This window comes from Marmota flaviventris, chromosome 6, assembly GCF_047511675.1.
Source record: "Marmota flaviventris isolate mMarFla1 chromosome 6, mMarFla1.hap1, whole genome shotgun sequence".
Lineage (NCBI taxonomy): Eukaryota > Metazoa > Chordata > Mammalia > Rodentia > Sciuridae > Marmota > Marmota flaviventris.
This window is the reverse complement of record NC_092503.1, coordinates 153,065,230-153,085,507: the sequence shown is the minus strand read 5'-3', so window position 1 is coordinate 153,085,507 and position 20,278 is coordinate 153,065,230. Positions and strand designations below refer to the sequence as shown.

Genomic DNA, 20,278 nt, shown 5'->3' with positions numbered 1-20,278 from the left:
TTAGGGAGAAAACCAAACATCCATCGACAGACAGGTGGATAAATAAAATTTCAGGTACACAAACCTAGAACACTGTGAATCTGTACACAGGAGCATAGACACACGAGTAACAGGAGGGAAAATTTTACCCATATTGAATTATTCCAATATCTACAGAAGGAGGAAGAAAGGGAGGCAGGGAGAGACAGGGAACTGGAGGACAAAGAGGAGGAAACAGGGGAAGGGGAGGGGAGGGGAGGGACCCATTCCCACTTGTATATACTACCATAGCGGGTACAGAATGGTTGGTGACAAAGCTGTTTCTTTTGAAATTTCAGCTGTGAAACTATATTACCTACACCAAGGGTAAAAGTACATGTAGTGAAATGTTAGCATCTGGGGAACCTGGGTAATATACATACAAAATTTCAGTGTACCATCTTGTAACTTTTCTTTCAGTTCAAAACCACACTGAGCCAGGCAGGATGGTGCACGCCTACAACCCCAATGCCTCCGGAGGCTGAGGCTGAGACACTCAAGGCCAGCCTCAGCAACTAAGTGAGACTCTATCTCAAAATAAAAAATAAAAAGGCAAGGGATGCAGCTTAGTGGCAGGGCACCACAGGTCCAATCCCCAGTACCAAAAACAAAAATTATGTTGAAATTTAAAACACACCAAAAAAAAAAAAAAGAAAAAAATGGCCTCTGCACATGGCATGTGAAACTGAGGCCACCTTCTAATGAAGCTGGTAACCTCACAACCTCACCCAAGACCAAGCCGTTACCCTGAACTCAGCCGAACCGAGAAAATAAGGGAGCTACACCGGGATCTCTGATAACATCTTCCAGCAGCCAAAAAAAAAAAAAAAAAAAAATCAATCAATAGTGGAGCTATGCTTCCGTGAAGGTTCTTGTTCTGAGATAATAAATTCTGTTTACTGGTGGGCTAAGAGAGTTGTAAAATGAGATACACGGAGTCAGCCTGAGTGCAAACTGGAATAAGACCTAAGATTTTAAAAAACGAAGCACATTCCTCTCAATTCAGGAATTGGTCGCCAAAGGGCGACCGACCACATTTACCTCACTACCACCATCTGGCTGAGCCTGCTCCTCTTACTAACCCAGCAACTCCTGAGATCAGGGATTGCATCCTGTCATTCTCTGAATTGCCAAAGCCTGTAACATGTAGCATGCATTCAACAAATACTCATCAAATTAATGAATACCCATGCTCATCAAAGTATCACATAAAAATGGCTGGTTGAGTGTGCTGCCAATCATCATTGCTTTGGAAATCCTTAAGAATGTCATTCAGGACAAGTACATTTCATTTTTAAGGACAGTGAAAACTGAAATGCAAAAACTATTTGCAACCAATGGGAAAGACACTCCTTACATATTTAACGCAGTGGCCAGAGTACATAAACATTTACTTTAGATAAAAGCATCAATCCCATTACACTAATATCTGAAATTTGTGTCTTCTGACCAGCCCTAAAATAGAAAGATGAGCCAAGTGATCTGTTATATGAGTGGTAAGATGAAGCTCTCATAGTTCAATATTAATTGACAAAATGAGCTAGTTTAATATTTAAGCAGCAACAAATAGAATCCAGACACCTTAAAAACATCACAGGCACATTTTTGTGTGTTTTAAGGAAGTCAATGAAGAGAAACGCCATCACAATCACTAGTAAGTCCAAAGTGCTCTGAAATCCAGGGTGGATGGTCCTCGTGCTGCTTCTCACCCAGGCAACTCGGTGTGAGCAGATTCTAAGATCAGCAGCTCCACGGTGCCTTAATGCCTGCCCACAGAGGCAAAGGCCTAAAACAGCGAAAGGAAAACCCGCAACAAGACTTTGTACTAGAAACAACATTGTGACAAATGGCATTATGTTCCTCTCCTGGAAGACAGGTGATTTCCCTACCAGTAAGGCATGAAACACAGGACTGCTAGCTCAAGGAGCATACATATTTTTGTAGTATTTATTGAAAAGTTGGTTTCCCAGAAGGTCATAGCAATTCACACCTCAACCAGCAACGTACCCAGGCAGACCCATTTCTACACACCCTCGGGAGCAAATAACCCATTTTGAAAAAATCTAGTGGGCCAAAAAAATAGCATCTCATTTTAACATGCTTTTCCGTGACTACTGGTAAAAATGGAAATCTCCACAATTTTATTTGCCACTAGCACTTCCTCTTCCATAAATTGTTTCTTTATATCCTTTGGATATTTTTTCAATCAAGTTGCCAAATTTCAGGAGCTCTTTAACATTATTTATAATATGTGGCATATCTAACATGTATATAATGTCATGTGTATCTCTGTATACATATGTATGTGGGGGGAGGGTGTCCCTATTCTCCTGGGTTTTCTGGGGGTTTTAGTTTTTTTGCTGAGGGTGGTCAGGCCAAACAGAAATTTTAATTAGGTAGTTTAAGAAATTTTAATTAGGTATTTTAACCTATTGAATCTCTCCGGCTGTGAAACTGAGGTTGCAACTGCCACTCTGTGTTCAAGTCAGGTGCAAGGCATCTCCCACTGCACAGGTTTCTCCTGTATGAAGAGTTCCACGTGTACTGCACGGGTTCTAAAGCCCCACTACCATGAAAACAAAAAACATGTCTACGACGTTTCCTTGGAACCCAACTGCATTTTATTACCAAGTATTTCTTGTAGAGTTTCAGGAATCCAACTTCTGGGAACGAACAGGGAAGAGCGTACTTTGTTTTATTAAGAACTTCAGCAAGAGTGGCTACCCCTTTTGGAAGGGCGCATGGGCTTTGGCATTGGGCTCTTGGCTAAGCTGCTGAGGCTCCGCCCACATCAGAGTACCTTCGCACATTCCCTGTCGCTCTCCACACAGGTCATGTCATCAAGTCTTCTCGAGTAGGCATGCCTGAGCATTCCACCTTGAAATACATATCATATTGCCTTTTTACTTCTTATATTTCATTCAGAGCTTTGTGTTAACTGATTTGTAATTAATGCTTAGGTAGATCATAACATTCTCATGGGTTTCAGTTAGGAATAATAAAGGTATATTGCAAAGTACTTATTATAAAGGGGATCAATAGCTCTGATCAGTTTCAAACACACTTCCCCAGATCTGAAACACGACGACTTTTCCCATCAGATTCTAGGTGTCTGACCCTCCCCTGCATCACCACTAAATCAGATGAAGCTCCTCCCCCATGTCCACCAACCCAGGCCATCTGCAGCCCAGGACCCAGCATCCCTGCTGCACCCGTGTTCTCTAAGACCAAGCTCGAGGCGCCCCAAGACCAAGCTCAAAGGCTCCCCAAGACCAAGCTCAAAGGCTCCCCAAGACCAAGCCCGAGGCTCCAGTGGTTGCAGGCAGTGGGACAGTGAGGGTCAGAAACTCTGGTACCACTGGACCATGATAACTACGAGTTGTGAAAGTCCGAGTTATACTGTTACCATTCAAGTCCCCCATTACTTATTACCACCTAGGTTTATTTCACATTTCTCTATATACAAATAATCTGAAACGCCAAGGTAAATAACAAAAAGCTTGCAATCTAGAAGAGAAGCTTAAAGTTTCTTAGAATTTTCTCAGTGGTATATCCAGTTCCACTCTCATGTGTTTGAATAATTTCCATTTTTTTTAATTTACTTGATCATTGACATAATTTCTTTGTTAGTCATTAAAATGGTGAAAACATTAAAACAATGAATTAGTTAATGTTTAAACTATGGGTGACCAAATTAGAAAATATGTTGACTCGAACCATTTTCTCATTTAAAGAAAAACATGTCTTTCCTTTCAGAAACTATCATAAAATACTGAAAGGCATTTTAAAAAAAGCACCAAATTAAACTTTTTAGTTTTGCTATAAACCTGCTTATCTGATCCCTCTTGTAATAGAAAAGAAATTTATGAGCTTGAAAGCACATCATTGGTTGGCACAAAGGATGAGCTGTTGACTTTTAAAACATATTGTTAAGGAGATCCTTGACATCCACTTTAATTTGTATTTTTCCTAAAACAGCTTCCATCATGTGATTATGTCAGTTTCTTTCTTAATGTACCTACACTGAAAAAAAGCAGACAGGAATACAGTCACTGAGAAAAACACCCAAGCAAGGGCCATTAGAGCATAATCCCGCCCAGCAGTTCATGACCAGTGGTAGAACTCTACAGGAACAGGCGATGCACTCTGAGGGCAATCTGATACCTGTGACCCCCTCCAATAGCTCCAACCGCACCAGCCCAGACAAAGCACACAGCAACCCCCTCCCGTTGGCTAGATTTTCACGGATTTCATCTCATTCTCTATTTCCTTCGGGTTAAACACAAAAGGTTAAATTTATATCTTAGTGAAAGAAAACATTGTTCTCAGCTGTAATAAACTTCTTGCAATCATACAAAATCTTCTTTTCTACCATTTAATTACAAAATGATTTTAACTTCATTCAACCGGTTTTTCCAATTGGTTTATGGTATCAACTCCTTTAAAACTTCTAGTTTCTACACCCGGATTATAATTACTGCTTCAAGGAGCTGGATCTCAGAAACAATGAAATATCCTTTCTTTATAAATTCCATTTTGAATAAGATCACTGCACTTAAGAGTAGAAAGTAAATGCAATTCCCAATTTTTTAAAAAGTCTGTTTATAGTATCTCAGCCATGAACTTTCGTGTATTTTGTTGTTACTTCAAAGACTAATCAGGGTAAACAAAAAGAAAATTTCAAGTGTCAACTGTTATTTCTTAAATGTTGAAGTAAAGGAAATCGGGGAGGAGGGTCTTTTGTTCACAAATGATGAATACCTCCTCCAATTCACTGATCTTGTGAAGTGATAAATAAAATGTATATCTTGCCCCGAAATTTTTGAATTCATATTACACAAAATTAAATGCGTATGTATGAGATTTTACATCAGCCATTTTGCTTATCATTTTCTAAGTAGTTTATCTTTGTTTCTCTATTTCAACCTTCCTGCCTTTGTTTATGTGGACTGGTGATTACCGCGGTACATCTGGTGACCAACTACACACACGCGTATATGTGGTGATGACACGCAGTGTAACAAGATAATCACTCAGTACCACTCCCCAGCACTGATCCCTCTCCTCTGCTCTACTGATCTCCTTGTGCTCTTTATGCGATCAGCACCACCTTTCTTTTCCTTTTTCCTCCCTAGCTTCTGCCTCAGAGAAAACACGAACCTCAACCTTCTATGTCTGCTTTATTTTGCTTAACATAATGGTCTCAAGTTCCAGCCATTTTCTTGCAAATGACAATTTCATGTTTATGACTGAACAAAACTATCGTGAGTATATACAACATTTTCTTTATCCATGCATCTGCTGATGGACACTTAGGTGGTTCCATAGTTTGTCTTTTGTGATTGTGCTGCTATCCACAGGGACATGCATGTATCCCTGTAGTAAGACCAATTCCTCAGGATACATACCAGGGATGGTATAGCTTGTCAAATGGTGTTTTCATGCCTAGTCTTTTGAGGAACCTCCATACTGATTTCCATAGTGATTGTACTATTTTATAATCTCACCTATAGTATAAAAGTGTTTCTTTTACCTCCACATCATCTCCAGCATTTATTACTGTTTATATTCTTTTTTAATATTTTTTTTAGTTGGCTGGATGCATCTTTTTTTTTTTAATGTGGTACTGAGGATTGAACACAGTGCCTTACATGTGTGAGGCAAGTACTCTGCCACTGAGCATAAGCCCAGCCCCTATTGTTTGTATTCTGAAAGACTGCCATTCTGACTTCTTGCCCCAAATTTTAGACCAGTAACACAGATATCAAGTCAGTCCCTGGAACATCATCCCTTTCTTCAGTACAGAATTCCACTTCTATTAGATACAACAATATACAAGGACAAATCAAATGAAACCCATTTCCCAGCAGAAGTCCTCTGGGGTGGTTCCTGTCAATGAGATGCCAGCACAGGACATCCTGTACAGCTCCTCCCACGGAGGGGCAGTCTCAGCTGGCCTCCCCCTTTGCCACTTCCTCCTCTTGGCAAGGTGCATGCGATGGCCAGAGAGTAGCAACCGTAAGGTAAAGACCAATAAAACCACAGAAACTGCAGGCTCAACTGTAAACCAAGGCCAACAATTTGCAAGTGTGCACTTGGCAACATAATAGAAAACTAAATTGTTACTAAAGCCTCTACTTTTTAGGTTTTTTGTAACACACAACTGAACTTAAATTCAAAGTAATACAATCTAATAAAAAAGTAATACAAAAAAGGCTCCCTGAAAATCCAGAGGAGGAAAGGCATTAGTTCTGACAGAGGCAGCAGTGGTGACAATCAGGAGCATAAAGGAACAGAGAGCAAACATGAGTTGGCGCATCCATCTGAGTACCTATCGTTGTCACCCTCCATCTCAGTGCAGAGATACAGACGGAAGACACAGTGGCTGCCCCCAAGGAACTTGGAAAAAAGATAGATGAAGAGATTTTTAAAATACAGAGTTGCTGGGCTCAGTGGCATACATCTGTAATCCCAGCTACTCAGGAGGCCGAGGCAGAAGGATTGCAAGTTCCAAGCCAGCCTCAGCAATTTAGAGAGGCCCTAAACAACTTAGCAAGACCCTCTCTCAAAATAAAATATGAAAAAGATCTGAGGATATGGCTCAGTGGTTAAGCACCCCTGGGTTCAATCCCTGGTACCAAAAATAATAAATAAGATTATTTATATAGGGCAGTCAAACAGCTGTGGACTGTGTCACTCACACCCCAAAGGTAGCACCCCATCTTCTTCAAATGTGCCTCAGGTAATGGCTGCAACATTAAAGACATTAAACAGTGCAAGAGGTAAACATAACTCTTCGGAAGTAACTATGGATGAAAACCCTCCTCAAAGCACTAAAGGACTTTTACTGGCTGAGAGCAGAATTGTGTTACACCTATGGATCTTATTTCTCCTGCCCTGCAACCCCTATCCAGCTTTCCATTCTCAGAAAACCAGGCCTTACTGTCCTCTAAAACCCAAGCCACCTCATGAATGTGGCCCAGAGAACAGGAAAGCTGAGTGCAACCAGGAGTAAGGAGCAAAAACAGTTAATATTTATACTTCAGGAGCGCGCACTGTGGTTTTAAAGGAAACATTTTCACTTCATTTATTATCAGTTATTAAACACTATGGAGTGACTAAAAATCAAGAAAAATTGTGTTGTCACACTTGGAGCACAGACTAAGGGGAGGCAAAAACCAAGAGTCTTTCTCTCTCTCTCTCTCTCTGTTGTATAAACACACACACCAAGAATAAGTAGAATGTCTTTCAAACCAAAACAATAGGAAATCACTCTTGGCTGAAAGAACAGACTTAGATCATGTTGATTTCTTCTTTAATCCTGCTAGAGCAAGTTTCTGCACGCTCTCCGGAGCCTCCACCTACAGAGCTGTTAGGACAACAGCCAACACATATATTTAATTACGTAAGTACTCAGTGCTATCAGCCAGCTGTTGCCAGTACATAATACACTGACCTCTTTCACTCACTCTCTTGCATAAAATGGCAAAAACAAAGCAACTGTTGATGTGACAGTAATCATGAAATATGCAAAATACTAGTCTCCAAAAAAGACTGGAGATAACTACAAAACTTAATTTTGCATTTTTAAATGATTTACTACCCCTGAACTGCTTTTCTGTTCCTGATTTGCAAATTAAGTTACTAATTTTTTTTTTAACTGTGAACTTATTCTTTCATATTGTGTTTATTCTTTTTAAAAGTCAACCATGAACTCAACTCTGAAATATAACTTCCCAGTTTATTTCCAGACAGATTCCTTCCTGGAACACGGCATGTGATCATCTTCCACCTTCCTTCCTTCCACATCCATTCACCTCTCACTTTCCATCGTCTGGGGACAAAGCCCACAGAGGAAACTGAGCCAAAACCTGCACTGGACACCTAATTCTTGCCCCTCGCTTCAGGAATCGACAACAAAACTCTTCATTGAATGTTTCCAAGAAGCTTCTTGCTCCAGTGATACCACTGTTAACTCCAAATGAGCTCCTGCAGGTGGGGAAGACTACAAAGTCCCAGCTACCCCAGAAAGCAGATTCAACACAACTGCGACAAACAAACACGTGTGAATAAAGGGAGTTCAGAAGCCCTAACCCATGATACCAACTTGTCCAGACAGATTTGGCCTCCTTCAGATCAGTGAAGAACAGCTCTATGCTACCTATTTACCAGGCACTGTTCAGAAACCACGGATACCTCCCTGAAGGAGAGGGACAACCTCACCAGCCTTACAGCTCTGTCTCCTCTCAGGAGATCCTTCCTAAGTCAAGTTGATCTTTCCAAACTTCTACTTCTTCCCTCACAACAGCTGGTTAATTTGCTTGTGGATTTTTTGATTTTTTTCAATTTTGGTGGTATATCTGGTATTTTTTGCTCATTTATCAAAAGTGAGCGATTTGATACTCAGATGTGAGGCGATGTTATGATATTAATGTAGCAATATAGTTATACAAATTCTAATATTCCTAACGATACATTAGCTGTAACCTGTTGATGCAACAACAGAATGATGGTTTTTAAACTCTTCCCCCACCCCCCAAAAAAGAAAGAATCCATTTAACCTAATTATACAAACATGCATGGAGTAATTATAATTGTGTGCCAAACCCAAGGCCAAAGGCTACCAGGTTTTCATCCACCCTCCCTCTCGCTGACTCATGATGAGATGCTTCTGCTAATCCAACTGATGGTGATTCTGAAGCTGGCCCATCTCTTCAGTTTGGTGGGGAGAGTAAGCACCTGCTGTTCACAGCCCTGCTCTGCCAGCATGACCAGGGGACTGTGCCCTGTCATAACTTTCGTTCGGAAGGTAAGTTGGACCAGTGGTAACAAACACAACTTCTCACCTCATCTAGGATGAGAGGCAGGTTTCTTTCTCTTCCATAAGCAAAACATTAAAAAAAAAAAAAAAAAAAAAAGTCCTGCTTTGCTTTTTAAGAAGACCCTTTGATATTTGAAAATTAGAATGTTTCTTCCTCTTTTTGGAAATACATACTGTCTTTGAAAAGGGACTCACAGTAATCTTGGGAGATCATTCTTAGAAGAGTCAACGAGCAGTCTGTTAATCGTCTGTTTCCCAGGACAAAGAAAAACATACAGAGTATCCTGAGAGTCAAACTCTGTAGAAAAGGGCTTTCCTGAGGTCAATCCCCTGACATCAACACTCACAATCTAGAAAAGAGCCAAATGCTAAAATAATAAAATGCAACACGCAACAATAGATGTTGGCCTGGGGCGGATGCAGCCAGAACCAGGGGTGCTCACCTTGTGGACCCTGGAGGCGGGGCAATGCCTCCCAGGGGGTACTGCCTGTGACATCAGTGCCAAAGTGCCCTACAGGAGGCGGGTGGGGTGAATGAGCAGGTGGCTGTGGGTGTGCACAGCGCATCACACATCTGGGAGAGAGGAAGAGGACCGTCCAGGACAAAGGAAGGGTATACCCAACACAGCAGGTGCTTGGAGACTTTATGCCTGGGAGAGAGGATACAATCCTAAGGGGAGGAGCAAGAGAAAAGGTGGCAGAGATAAGCAAGTAACAGACTTTAAACCACCGTGCTGTACCAAGATGTCAATCTTTATCCTAGAGCTGAGGGGGAAGGACGACAGTGAAAGGTTTGAAGATGAGGAAAGCATGAATTGGGACAGAAAAGCCACTGAGAATAACCTTCCAACTTACTGAAATGTTAAGTAAGAGTGGAGGATAATGGGGACCGCACCCCAGCAAGGGCAAGATCGAGGAAGAAAGGTTCAACAGGCATGTGCCTGGGCTGCGACCATCTGATGAAGCAAAGGGACACAGTGTGTCTGTCACTGCAGGTTCCAAGAACACTCATCAGGCACAGCAGCAGTGCAACGCCAACCCAGGGCCCAAGAGAAGGGGAAGGAGGGTGCAAGGACAGGAGGAGGAGGCCTTGAGGATGGGTAAAGGACAGGACAGAAAATACCAATCCATGAAAACCCCCAGCTGGCCTCAAACAAGATGGCAGCGACAGCAGAAGCACCAGCTGGGGACAGGTCGAGGTGGACCCGGAGGTGGCTCAGACATGGGGAGCTGAGGTTTCCACGGGTCACCACATGAAGAAGTCCAAGGAACACTGTGGATCTCAGAAGACAAGGGTCAGAAACATACTTGGAAGAAATCTATCCATCAGCATCTGAACAATGGACACAGAAACAGTAAGAAAACAACTGACATTTCAGCATGGCTGTGGAGAGAAAAGAATCTTATTAAAGGCAATACCTGATCAATAATGCATATTAAGTGAAAGAGTACAACATTTTGAACTTTCCGTACTGGAAACTGTTGGGGGACGGTGGCTGAAGTATAATGACCACAAAACATGGACTGCCCGCTGCAGCTGCTACTGACACTTCCACAACACAGGAGGAAAGTCTAAATGGAAATAACCAAGTAAAACACAACCTTCCCCAAACAGTGTTAAAAAAAAAAAAAAGTACAAATGAAAAAAAAAAAAAATCTAGCCAAAGTCAAATTAAAACCCAGTGTGCTTTTATCTTCCAATGCCAAAAATTTTTAATTAAAAATTAACCAAGAGTTTTTACTTATAAATAAATAGCCTGACTACTAGTGAGTCTGGTTAACAGAATCAGCTGGGGGTTTTATTTGCTTTTAAACTCCATAATTACTGACTGAAAGGGCATTCACTTCTCTATTCTTAAGTCAGCATTTTTGAAGGCAATTTATTTTATAAATTCAAGCTGGAATAATATTCCTGTACCTCCCCAATTTTAAATTATCAATAAGAACTCAAAAGATAAATAAGAACTCAAAGATAAATGGACATAAAACAAGAATATTCTCACAGTAGAAAAGAGCATCCAACAATTTACAAGTTTGTTCAATGGAATGTTCTATAAGGAGCATTTACAGGAAACTATAAAAAGCAATGTTACAAAAGCAGGTCTCCTCTGCCAGACACACTCTTTCCCTCTAGATCCACTTCTCCCTGATTTTCAACTGTTCTTGCCAGGAACCCTGACCATCCCCCCTGGCATCACCATTCACTTCTGTAGGCAAAGGCAGTTCAGAGAGAGAGTGGCTCTCGTCTATCCACTATCAGTATGGCTGAACCACGGTGCCCACTGGGTTAATAATGCACAAGGTCAAACAGAGGTTGTCAGTTCATGATCAAAGCAAGCTGGCGATTCTTTCTGTCATTTATACAGAACACACAGGATGTGTTTATTTTTACCAGCCTCTGAATGACCTCCTGTAGGTGGCATGGAAAAGATCCCACATTTCTATAAAGCACTAGTCAAAGGACTTTTCTTATTTGATACTCTCATTAGGAGCAAATTCTGTTTTTTTAAAACTTTTGATCTTTTCCATTTACTCAAGAGCCCCTCAAGTTAAAGGCCATCTTGTCTAAATCAAATTGGAATAATGGAGAAAAGGAGGACAGGGCACCTGAGAAATGCTCCAGAGGAAATGGTCTGCCTGATAAAGCACAGGGCCCTGCACACTTCCTTCTAAACGAGTGCAGGCAAACGCATTCAAGTTCAAAGGGGGCCCCACAAAGTCATTCTTACCTCTATTTTTGCTAAACTCCTACTCTTATTAATCTGAACAAGAAGGCACTGTAAAACCTCAGGAAAAGTAAATAAATGAATGGGGGCTGGGGTTATAGCTCAGTGGCAGAGTGCTTGCCTTGCATGTGTGAGGCACTGGGTTCAATCCCCAGCACCACATAAAAACAAAATAAAGGTACTGTGCCCATATAAAACTAAAAATATTAAAATATAAATGAATGAAACTCAGTCCATGGTTGTCTTTTGAGGAATTCACAATTCCTGGATCTTAATCAAAGAGACTGTCAATCACACGAAACACAGAAATCCCTCAGTTCTTTTTCTTTCCTCCTGAGACAAAGAGGGGGTCTTCTGCCTGGTGGCTCAAGAGGTAAAATAAAGTGACAAATAACTGAAGACAACTATTAAGTACTGAGAGTACTCTGGAAAAGAGAAGCAGACAGGTGAGGAGAGCCAAGCGCCAAGGTAGAGTGCTCGCCAGAGGGCACAGCCCTGGGCTCCACCCAGCCCAAAGAGGGTGCAAACTCGAGCATCCTGGGTAAGCGGTCCAGGACAGGAAAACACAGGGCCCACCGACTAGTGCAGTTTTTTAAATGAATTTGGGCAAAATGGATCAGGTGCTTCAGAGGAAGGAGACCATATCATTGCACTCTTCCTGATTGCGTTTTACCTCCCTCTCGGGAAAGGAAGAAAAAATATAAAATGCCTACGAGAGAGACTGCAGGGGATGGCAGAGCTGCAGACAAATGTGTGAGTGACTCGGGTAGAGCCAAGTTCATCAACTCCTCCTCCTCTTTGCCAGGAGGTGGCAAGAAGCGTGAAGACACCTAAATAAATCCAGGTGCTTGACAAGAGTTGGCAGTTTATCACTCCGCGCCTCCAAGGCAGCACCGTTACTGGAATCTAATGTCTTCTCAATGTTAATTGTTATTGTACCTTTTTACAGAATTATATTTACTCGGGAAACAAATCCATGGTTAACTAAAGCGTTACCTTAGAAAGAACTAGTTGCAATGATCAAAAATCTTCAAAGTCACTAAAATATACTTAATCACACATAAAATTCTTTTTAGGGCTGGGGATGTGGCTCAAGTGGTAATGCGCTCGCCTGGCATGCGTGCGGCCGGGGTTCGATCCTCAGCACCACATACAAACAAAGATGTTGTGTCCGCCGAAAACTAAAAAATAAATATTAAAATTCTTTCTCTCTTTAAATAAAAAATAAAATTCTTTTTGATTTTTCAATCAAGCAGAACAGTAGACCAAAGGAACCTGTTCCTGCCACCACTAGGCTGGTAGTAAAATTACAAGCATTTGGGCTGGGGCCGTGGCTCAGTGGCAGAGCGCTTGCCTAGCACAAGTGAGGTACTGGGTTCGATCCTTAGCACCACATACAAAAATAAAGGCATGCTGTCCATCTACAACTACAAATTTTCTTTTTAATTGCAAGCTTTTTGTATAGGTCATTCCTACTTCCCTTAATCATTCAACCACCGTGTCATTACTGTGAACCACGTTTCTGACACAGCTCACACATGCTACACAACCAACCCAAAATATGCGAACACTTAAACTTTTAAAAATGGTCTAGAAGATACTCTCCAGCTACCTTATACAATAAACATGGGAAACAATATTCTCTGGGTTCTATTCTTAGGGGGTAGCAATAGCAATAAAATATCTCTATATTAATTTTTCTTTCTTATGGGGAAAATACATAAGTTGAGAATATAGCAAGACTTCTCACTTGAAAAAGTAAGAAAAGCATTCTCCAAAGTGAACAGCATCTAGTGGATGCCGTCTCTGCCCCAGTGAAACTCTCCCTTCTCCTGCCTCCCAGCATCACCCGGCCTCCCTGCTCCACACGGCCTCCTCGCCTCCCACCACAGCTCAGGAAGAATGGTACCCAGCCATCACTTCTTTGCAGTTTTAAATCTGTCCAATTCACTGATGGCTGCCTCAAGACTACAACTGCTTAGCGACATCTTCATCTGTGGAGAAAATAAAATGGTTAAACCCACACAATAGTCAGACTGCCTGGGTTAAAATCCCACCTCCACCATTTATGAACTGAGCAGCCTTAAAGAACTTCATCTGTCAGACAGATGTTACTTCATCCCTAAAACAACACTAAAAATGGAGTCTACCACTCTGAGGAGCTGCAAGAATTATGCTACATAATACACAACTCATGAAAGTGCAAGGAACGGCGCCTGCCACGCACAGGAAAACACAAGAAGAGCCAAGCACAGTCATGACCCTGTTAATATATTCCACTTGATTACAAATACAGCACGTTCCAAACCAAAACAAGTCCTCCCTCAGCTGAACGGCCTTTCTGAAATTCCTTACTGCACTGTAGCCACAGACCTTGGAGTCACCTTCAACTTGAGAAGTGTAAGAAATCCTTCCTCCTCCTCCAATTCCCCTCAGATCCTGGACTACGACAGCCCAGGCCTAACAGGACTGATCTACCCTATTCCTTACACCCAAGCATCCCTCACATTGTTTCTAGAAACAATCCTGAGACCAAGGGAGCAAACACAGAATCACCAAAACAATAATAATAAGTTTACCATTTACAATAGTAGAAAGATTTAAAGTACTATCCAGATAAAAGTCAAAAGAACGAATGTTTCTTTTTAAATAATACTGAAGCAATTCAGTATCTACTACAATGAACGATATCTAAAAGATGCACAAGAGCAATATTTTAAAATTTTTAAATCCTTAGAAAGTCAGAGTAGACCTAAATATAGACATGTCCACATAGCAATGTCCCCATGAGATGACTGCACCTGGTGACACCTTAGCCGAGCAGTGTTAAGTACACTCTAGGATGATCCTGCAAAGATGCAGTGACCTACAGTTCTCAGACCTATCATCATTAAGAGACCAGGAATTGTACCTCCTCATGGAGGGGAAAACACAAAATTGAAGGTTCAAATCTCCAAGTCATCTAAAACTTCAGTGTCTTCACAATTAAAATCCCAATGGCATTCCCTGTTGAACTTAAAAACCGATATGAAGTTTGCTGGAAGGAAAGAGCAGGGAAAGATAAGACACGTATAAGGGCACTAGCACTACCAAATTACCTAGACTTCATACAGATTCCTACCACTTAGGACTGTGAGAACAAGAACCTGAATAAAGAAGTCAGTCAATGAAACGAAACAGCCAGGGACAGACCCACACAACTGCGGACACTCAACTCATCAGAGTGGGTAATACATGGGTAAAAGGCAAAAGCGTAATTCACAAAACTGACACTGGAGCCCCTGTATGGATAAAGAAAAAAATAAAACTGGACCACTTCCCAGGACCACACCAGGAAAAAACCATTCCAGATAGTACAGATCTCAATGTGGGTTAAAATCATGAAACGTTTTTAAGAAGAAAATGCAGGAGAATGTCTTAGCAGCTTCACGGTAAGGACTTGTTAAGAACACAGACCAAAAGAATGAACAAGGGGGGGTGACTCAAAATGGGATAGGGAGGAAGAGCATGAGAAGAAGACTACCACTAAATAGGGAAGAGAGGTGGGAGGGAAAAAGAGGGAGAAGGGGAGTTGCACAGAAGATGGAAGGGGAACCTCATTGTTATACAGAATACATGTATGATGTTGTGATGAGGGAAAGAAAAAGTGTGTCACATTAGATTGGATGGAGAGAAAGGATGGGAGAGGAGGGAAGGAGTAGGGGGGATAGGAAGGGCAGAATAGAATAGATATTATGATTGATGTATGTACATTTCATGTATGTATTACATATCAAAATGCATTCTGCTGTCATGTATGACTAAAAAAAATAAAAATAAATCGTATGGTAAAAGAATGAACAAATTTTAAACCAGCATTTCTTCTCAACAAATGAAACCACTGACGAGAGTGAAAAGCACCACTGGAAACGCGTGACATCTTGCACCATGTGCAATGTCTCGGGACTCACAGGATGCTGGATGATGTATTTTTGCCACAAAATATAAAGAAAAAACTCACAGGAAAATGGACAAAATACCTACAAAGCCACTTCGCAAAAAAGGGGAGACCCAAATGGCCAACACAATGCCCAAGCTCATTACTGATAATGAAAATGCTAATTAAAACCACACTGAGATACCATCCTCGTCAGATTTGCAAAACTTTCGAAACCTGACTGTGTCATCATTAACAAGAACAGAGAACACCAAACATACACATCCATCACGGTGACCCAACAGTTCAAGGACTCAGTGCACTGCCTAGAGCAACTCTTGTGCAGATGCAATGTTTCAACGGCAGCAGTGTTCGGGAAAGTGGAATACCAGGCCAGAGCAGTGGCACCTGCATGCAATCCCAGTGACTCAGGAGGCTGAGGCAGGAGGATCATACTGTTTGAGGTCAGCCTCAGCAAGACCCTATCTCAAGAAAAAAAGAAAGAAAGAAAAGACTGGGGCTGTAGCTCAGAGGTAGAAAGCTCCTGGGTTCCTGGGTTCAATCCCCAGCAAAGAAGGGACAAGGGAAGGGAGGAGAGGAAAAGCAAACACCAGGGAAAATGAAAACCAGGTCGATGGTACAATGGAGAAACAAACAGTGGCAAATTCATTCAAGGAAATGCTGCTAACAGCCCGGGTCATTTTACACCCACCAAAACGGATAAACCACAAAGTACAATGTGAAGAAAATGAAGAAAAGAGGCAAATCTCAGAACAGTGTCCATGGAATCAAGTTCAAGACGGGATCGGCAGTGGGGTTAGAGGTACGCTGGGAAGACAGTCGAAGGCAATGACTCAGAACGCAGGAGAAGGACGACTCTCGGGGTATTGCTGAAAGAGGGACACAGGGCAGTTTCTATGGTTCTGAAACGATACAGTTCTCATGCTGGGTGGTTTACACACAGGTGTGGCGTGTTATTTTAAGCTGTGTCTGTGTAATAGATTTCATAGTAAAACCACTGAGGGGAGAGAGAGTAGGAGGGTAAAGTTAAGAAGCAGAGAAACTGAGGAGGTCTGAGCGGGAAGGCAGGCGAGGAAGACGGGGGAAGACAGGACCACAGGCCCCGGGGGACTTGGGGGGCGGTGTAAACCCTGATGAAAGGCGCTGGTGGATGGGAGAGGCTGAAGTAGGGAAGAGGCATCCGAGGAGGTGGTGGGATGAAGATAGAGCGCCCCTGCCACGTTCCTGAGGGAATGGCACAGGCAGGGCCTCTGCACCCATCTGCCCCACGCCCTGCCACTCCCTGGGAGGAGCAGGGCTGGCGGGCAGGGCCTAGGAGAGCAGCAGGACCCGGACCTGGCGACTCCACACAATCACTGGGTTCCAAGAGGACCACAGGACCCACAGCCATGCACTTCCACCACCCGTTGGGTGACTCCGCAAACACCCACGTCACATCAGAAAGGTCCCCACGAAAGCTTCATTCTTCATCAAATTCAAAACAGTAAATCTGACAAGCCCAACTCGGACGCTGACACCATCTAATTATTTATATTGATGCCTGGAAACTTTTCAAGGCCAGTTAACTGATTTTAACTCTTTCCCTGGTTATTAAAAATAGGAAAATCAGTCTGTGGATGTAGCTTCAGGGGTACAACACCCGCCTAGCATGTGTGAGGCACTGGGTTCGATTCTCAATACCACATATAAAGCAAAGATTCATTGACAGCTAAAAAATATTAAAAAAAAAAAAAAAAACCCCACAGGTAAAACAGAACAAGTTCACCTACTTAATGGAGTTTCTAAAGTGGTCTTCGGCTGGGTTCTTCACAGTGCAACTGTTCAGGAGCCACAGATCTGCATCTGATGCGTTTTCTAGGTTTAAAAAACAAGCACAAAAGAAAAATTAAGTATCACTTTTAATCAAATCAAAAACACCCAAGTGTTCACGGGTGGCATGGGACTGCTGGGGAGGGAAGAAGGTAGGAGGTGGGTGGGCAGCCATCGGGAGCAGTGGACCTGAAGGTGTGCTCTGTGCGGCCCCTCGGCATGGGCATGTCAACGTAACAAGCACAGCAGTCCCCTCCCTCGTCTCCACGAGAGCTCCATTCCACAACTTCCGACCCAAAGCGAAACGGGCCCAATCTGATCCCTGAACACAAAATTAGTTATCAGTGGCCCACGCCTGTAATCCCAGCGGCTCAGGAGGCTGAGGCAGGAGGATCATGAGTCCAAAGCCAGCCTCAGCAACTTAGCCAGGACCTAAGCAACTCCGTGAGACCCTGTCTCTAAATAAATACCAAAAAAAAAAAAAAGACTAGGAATGTGCTTAATGGTTAAGTGCTCCCCAGTTCAATCCACGGTACCAAAACAAAATTTAGTTGTCATTTATTTATAATTTCAACACTTTTCAGGCACAGGTATCAGCATACAGTGTGTATTCTGTTGCTGGAGAAGTTATTAAAAGTATAACTTGTCTGCCTTGAAAATTAATGTCACTCAAAATGAGTCTTTCATTACTATCACCAATTTGATTAAATATAGTTACACACTATATATGGGGGTGTACATACATGTATATAAATCACTATTATAATACTCTCACTGGCAACACAAGAAATAATCCAAACTCATGCTTATTTAAAGTGAATTTACGGGCTGGGGTTGTGGCTCAGTAGCAGAGCGCTTGCCTAGCATGTGTGAGGCCCTGGGTTGGATCCCCGGCACCACGTAAAAAAGTAAACAAAATAAAGGTATTGTGTCCACGTAAACTAAAAAAAAAATTTAAAGTGAATTTACAAATACCTACAACTTTGTTCCTATTCTACCTTTAGTTTAGATACTTTTGTTTCCCAACAGAACCTTACACATTAAAGGAGAATGACTTAAAGGAAGGAAAACGAAAACCGAGCCCCAGAGTGCTTCAACAGCACTGCAGTAAGACCCGAAGCCCGGGTCGGATGGCTGCAGGACTGCCAGGACAGACAGGTGTCCCCGTGCACTCCTACCCAGGAAGGCAGATTTGAGCAAAGGCTGCAACTTAGTAAGAACTTCTTTCCCCTCAATTTTAAAAAATGATAGTCTTTCCTTTTTTTAAATAAAGAGGCAGGATCAAAAAATTCTTGAAATAACAAAAAGCAAGGCGAAGGCATTATTACTCTAAGTCAACCACGAGAATCCTCCATCTCATCTCACACCTTCCTCTCACACCCCCACCACCACCCCATGGTCTGTTTTGTCACCAATTAGCTTTCTCTGAGACAAATCTGATGTCACTTCCCAACTCAGATAAAGAAGAGTATTCGCCAATGTCCTCTTAGGTCCCTCAGAGTTCTCTCCTCAAGGCCACCTGAAAGGTCCTTCCTCTAACACCAGTCTGACCCCAGCCTGACTTCTCAGGACAGAGACTCGGCCTCTCCAGCTCTAGCCACCTGCTGTCCCCACTCAATATGCATTTCTCCCCGCAGCCCCGGTCCAGCCAGGGCCCTCGGCCCAGCCTCCAGTCTCAGCTGCAGGCTCGTGGGCTGCCTCTGCTCTGCACTCCCATCACTGACCGTGCAGAGAATATTCTTCCACTTTAAAATTCTGTATTAAGATCATCCACCTTTCCAGGCTGTCTTCGTGCTCTTAGATACTGAAGGCTGTATTTTAATCCGCTGTTCTCACAAAGTCCAAATCCCAATGCTGAGATGGGTACAGACCAGACACTCAAATGGCCATGGAAGACCCGAGGTGCACGTAGAGGACGCGATGGGGGACGGTGGGATGCTGTGGGGCCACGTGCACAGGGCACTTCCACCAACTCCCACCAGCCTCCCAACGCTCTGGAGGCCAACGTGGACTTCTGAAATAACTTCAAAGAAGTTTGATGTACTTAAATGTCTACTACGGGACTTCTGCCTTGTTTACAGCTAGATCCCCACCACTTACGACATGGCAGTCGCTTATTAAATATTTACTGAATAAATGTTGGATTTAAAACACATCATTACTATGAGCAATGCACTATGCAGACAAGAAAAACTCGTGCATACCTGTTAACTGATGATTGAAAACATGTAGCGACTGCACATTTAAAAAAAAAAAAAAAGCCACACTAACGACAGAACTGTACCAGATGCCAGCTTGCCTCCTGGTCCATCCGTCCATCCAATTACCTTCAAATTATTAGAAAACTCATGCCACAGGCACTCAAGGAAAACTCCAGCAATAAATAAGAGAAATTAGCCTACTTTGGAATTTTGCCAATGGTGGCTTTTGAAATAAAGATCATCAATATTATGCTTGATGGTCCAGTAATTGCAATCAACAAGAACCCTGTGAATACACCAAATGCAGGCAAAATTACATACACTTTTAGAGCCCCCGCCCAAGAGAGAATAAGCCTTCTCCAATGAACACAGGAAATTCCTAATTTTTTCTCAACTCAATCTGGAGTTAGTACATCTTACTGAATATTGTCACAAGACGGCTCTACTGAAAGGCTTCAATCAGTCACACCGCAGCCAGCACACACTAAGGATCTCCCAGGAGCAGGCTCCAGACTAGCTATCGGGAACGTGGCTGCGAAGAGACCCTCCTCACAGTCTTGATGTCTGACACATGAAACATTAAAATTTAAATTAAGTCGGGCATGGCAGTGCATGCCTGCAAGAGCTCGGGGGGGGGGGGGGGGGGGGGGGGGGCTGAGGCAGGAAGATTGTGAGTTCAAAGCCAGCTTCAGCAAAAGTGAGGCACTAAGCAACTCAGTGAGACCCTGTCTCCAAATAAAATACAAAATAGGGCTGGGATGTGGCT

The 20,278-nt window shown here is 42.6% G+C and overlaps 1 protein-coding gene across 6 annotated transcripts in view; it reads right to left on the bottom strand.

Moving 5' to 3' along the window:
* The window catches only part of Cdkal1 (CDKAL1 threonylcarbamoyladenosine tRNA methylthiotransferase), a 596,174-nt gene that overhangs the window by 463,410 nt on the left and 112,486 nt on the right, over positions 1 to 20,278 (bottom strand). For all 6 annotated transcript variants that reach the window (XM_027948318.3, XM_027948315.2, XM_027948319.2 and 3 more), the window contains one exon: positions 17,272 to 17,356. In XM_027948318.3, coding sequence (XP_027804119.2) covers positions 17,272 to 17,356 — 85 coding nt within the window. The remainder of the gene's footprint in view (positions 1 to 17,271; positions 17,357 to 20,278) is intronic.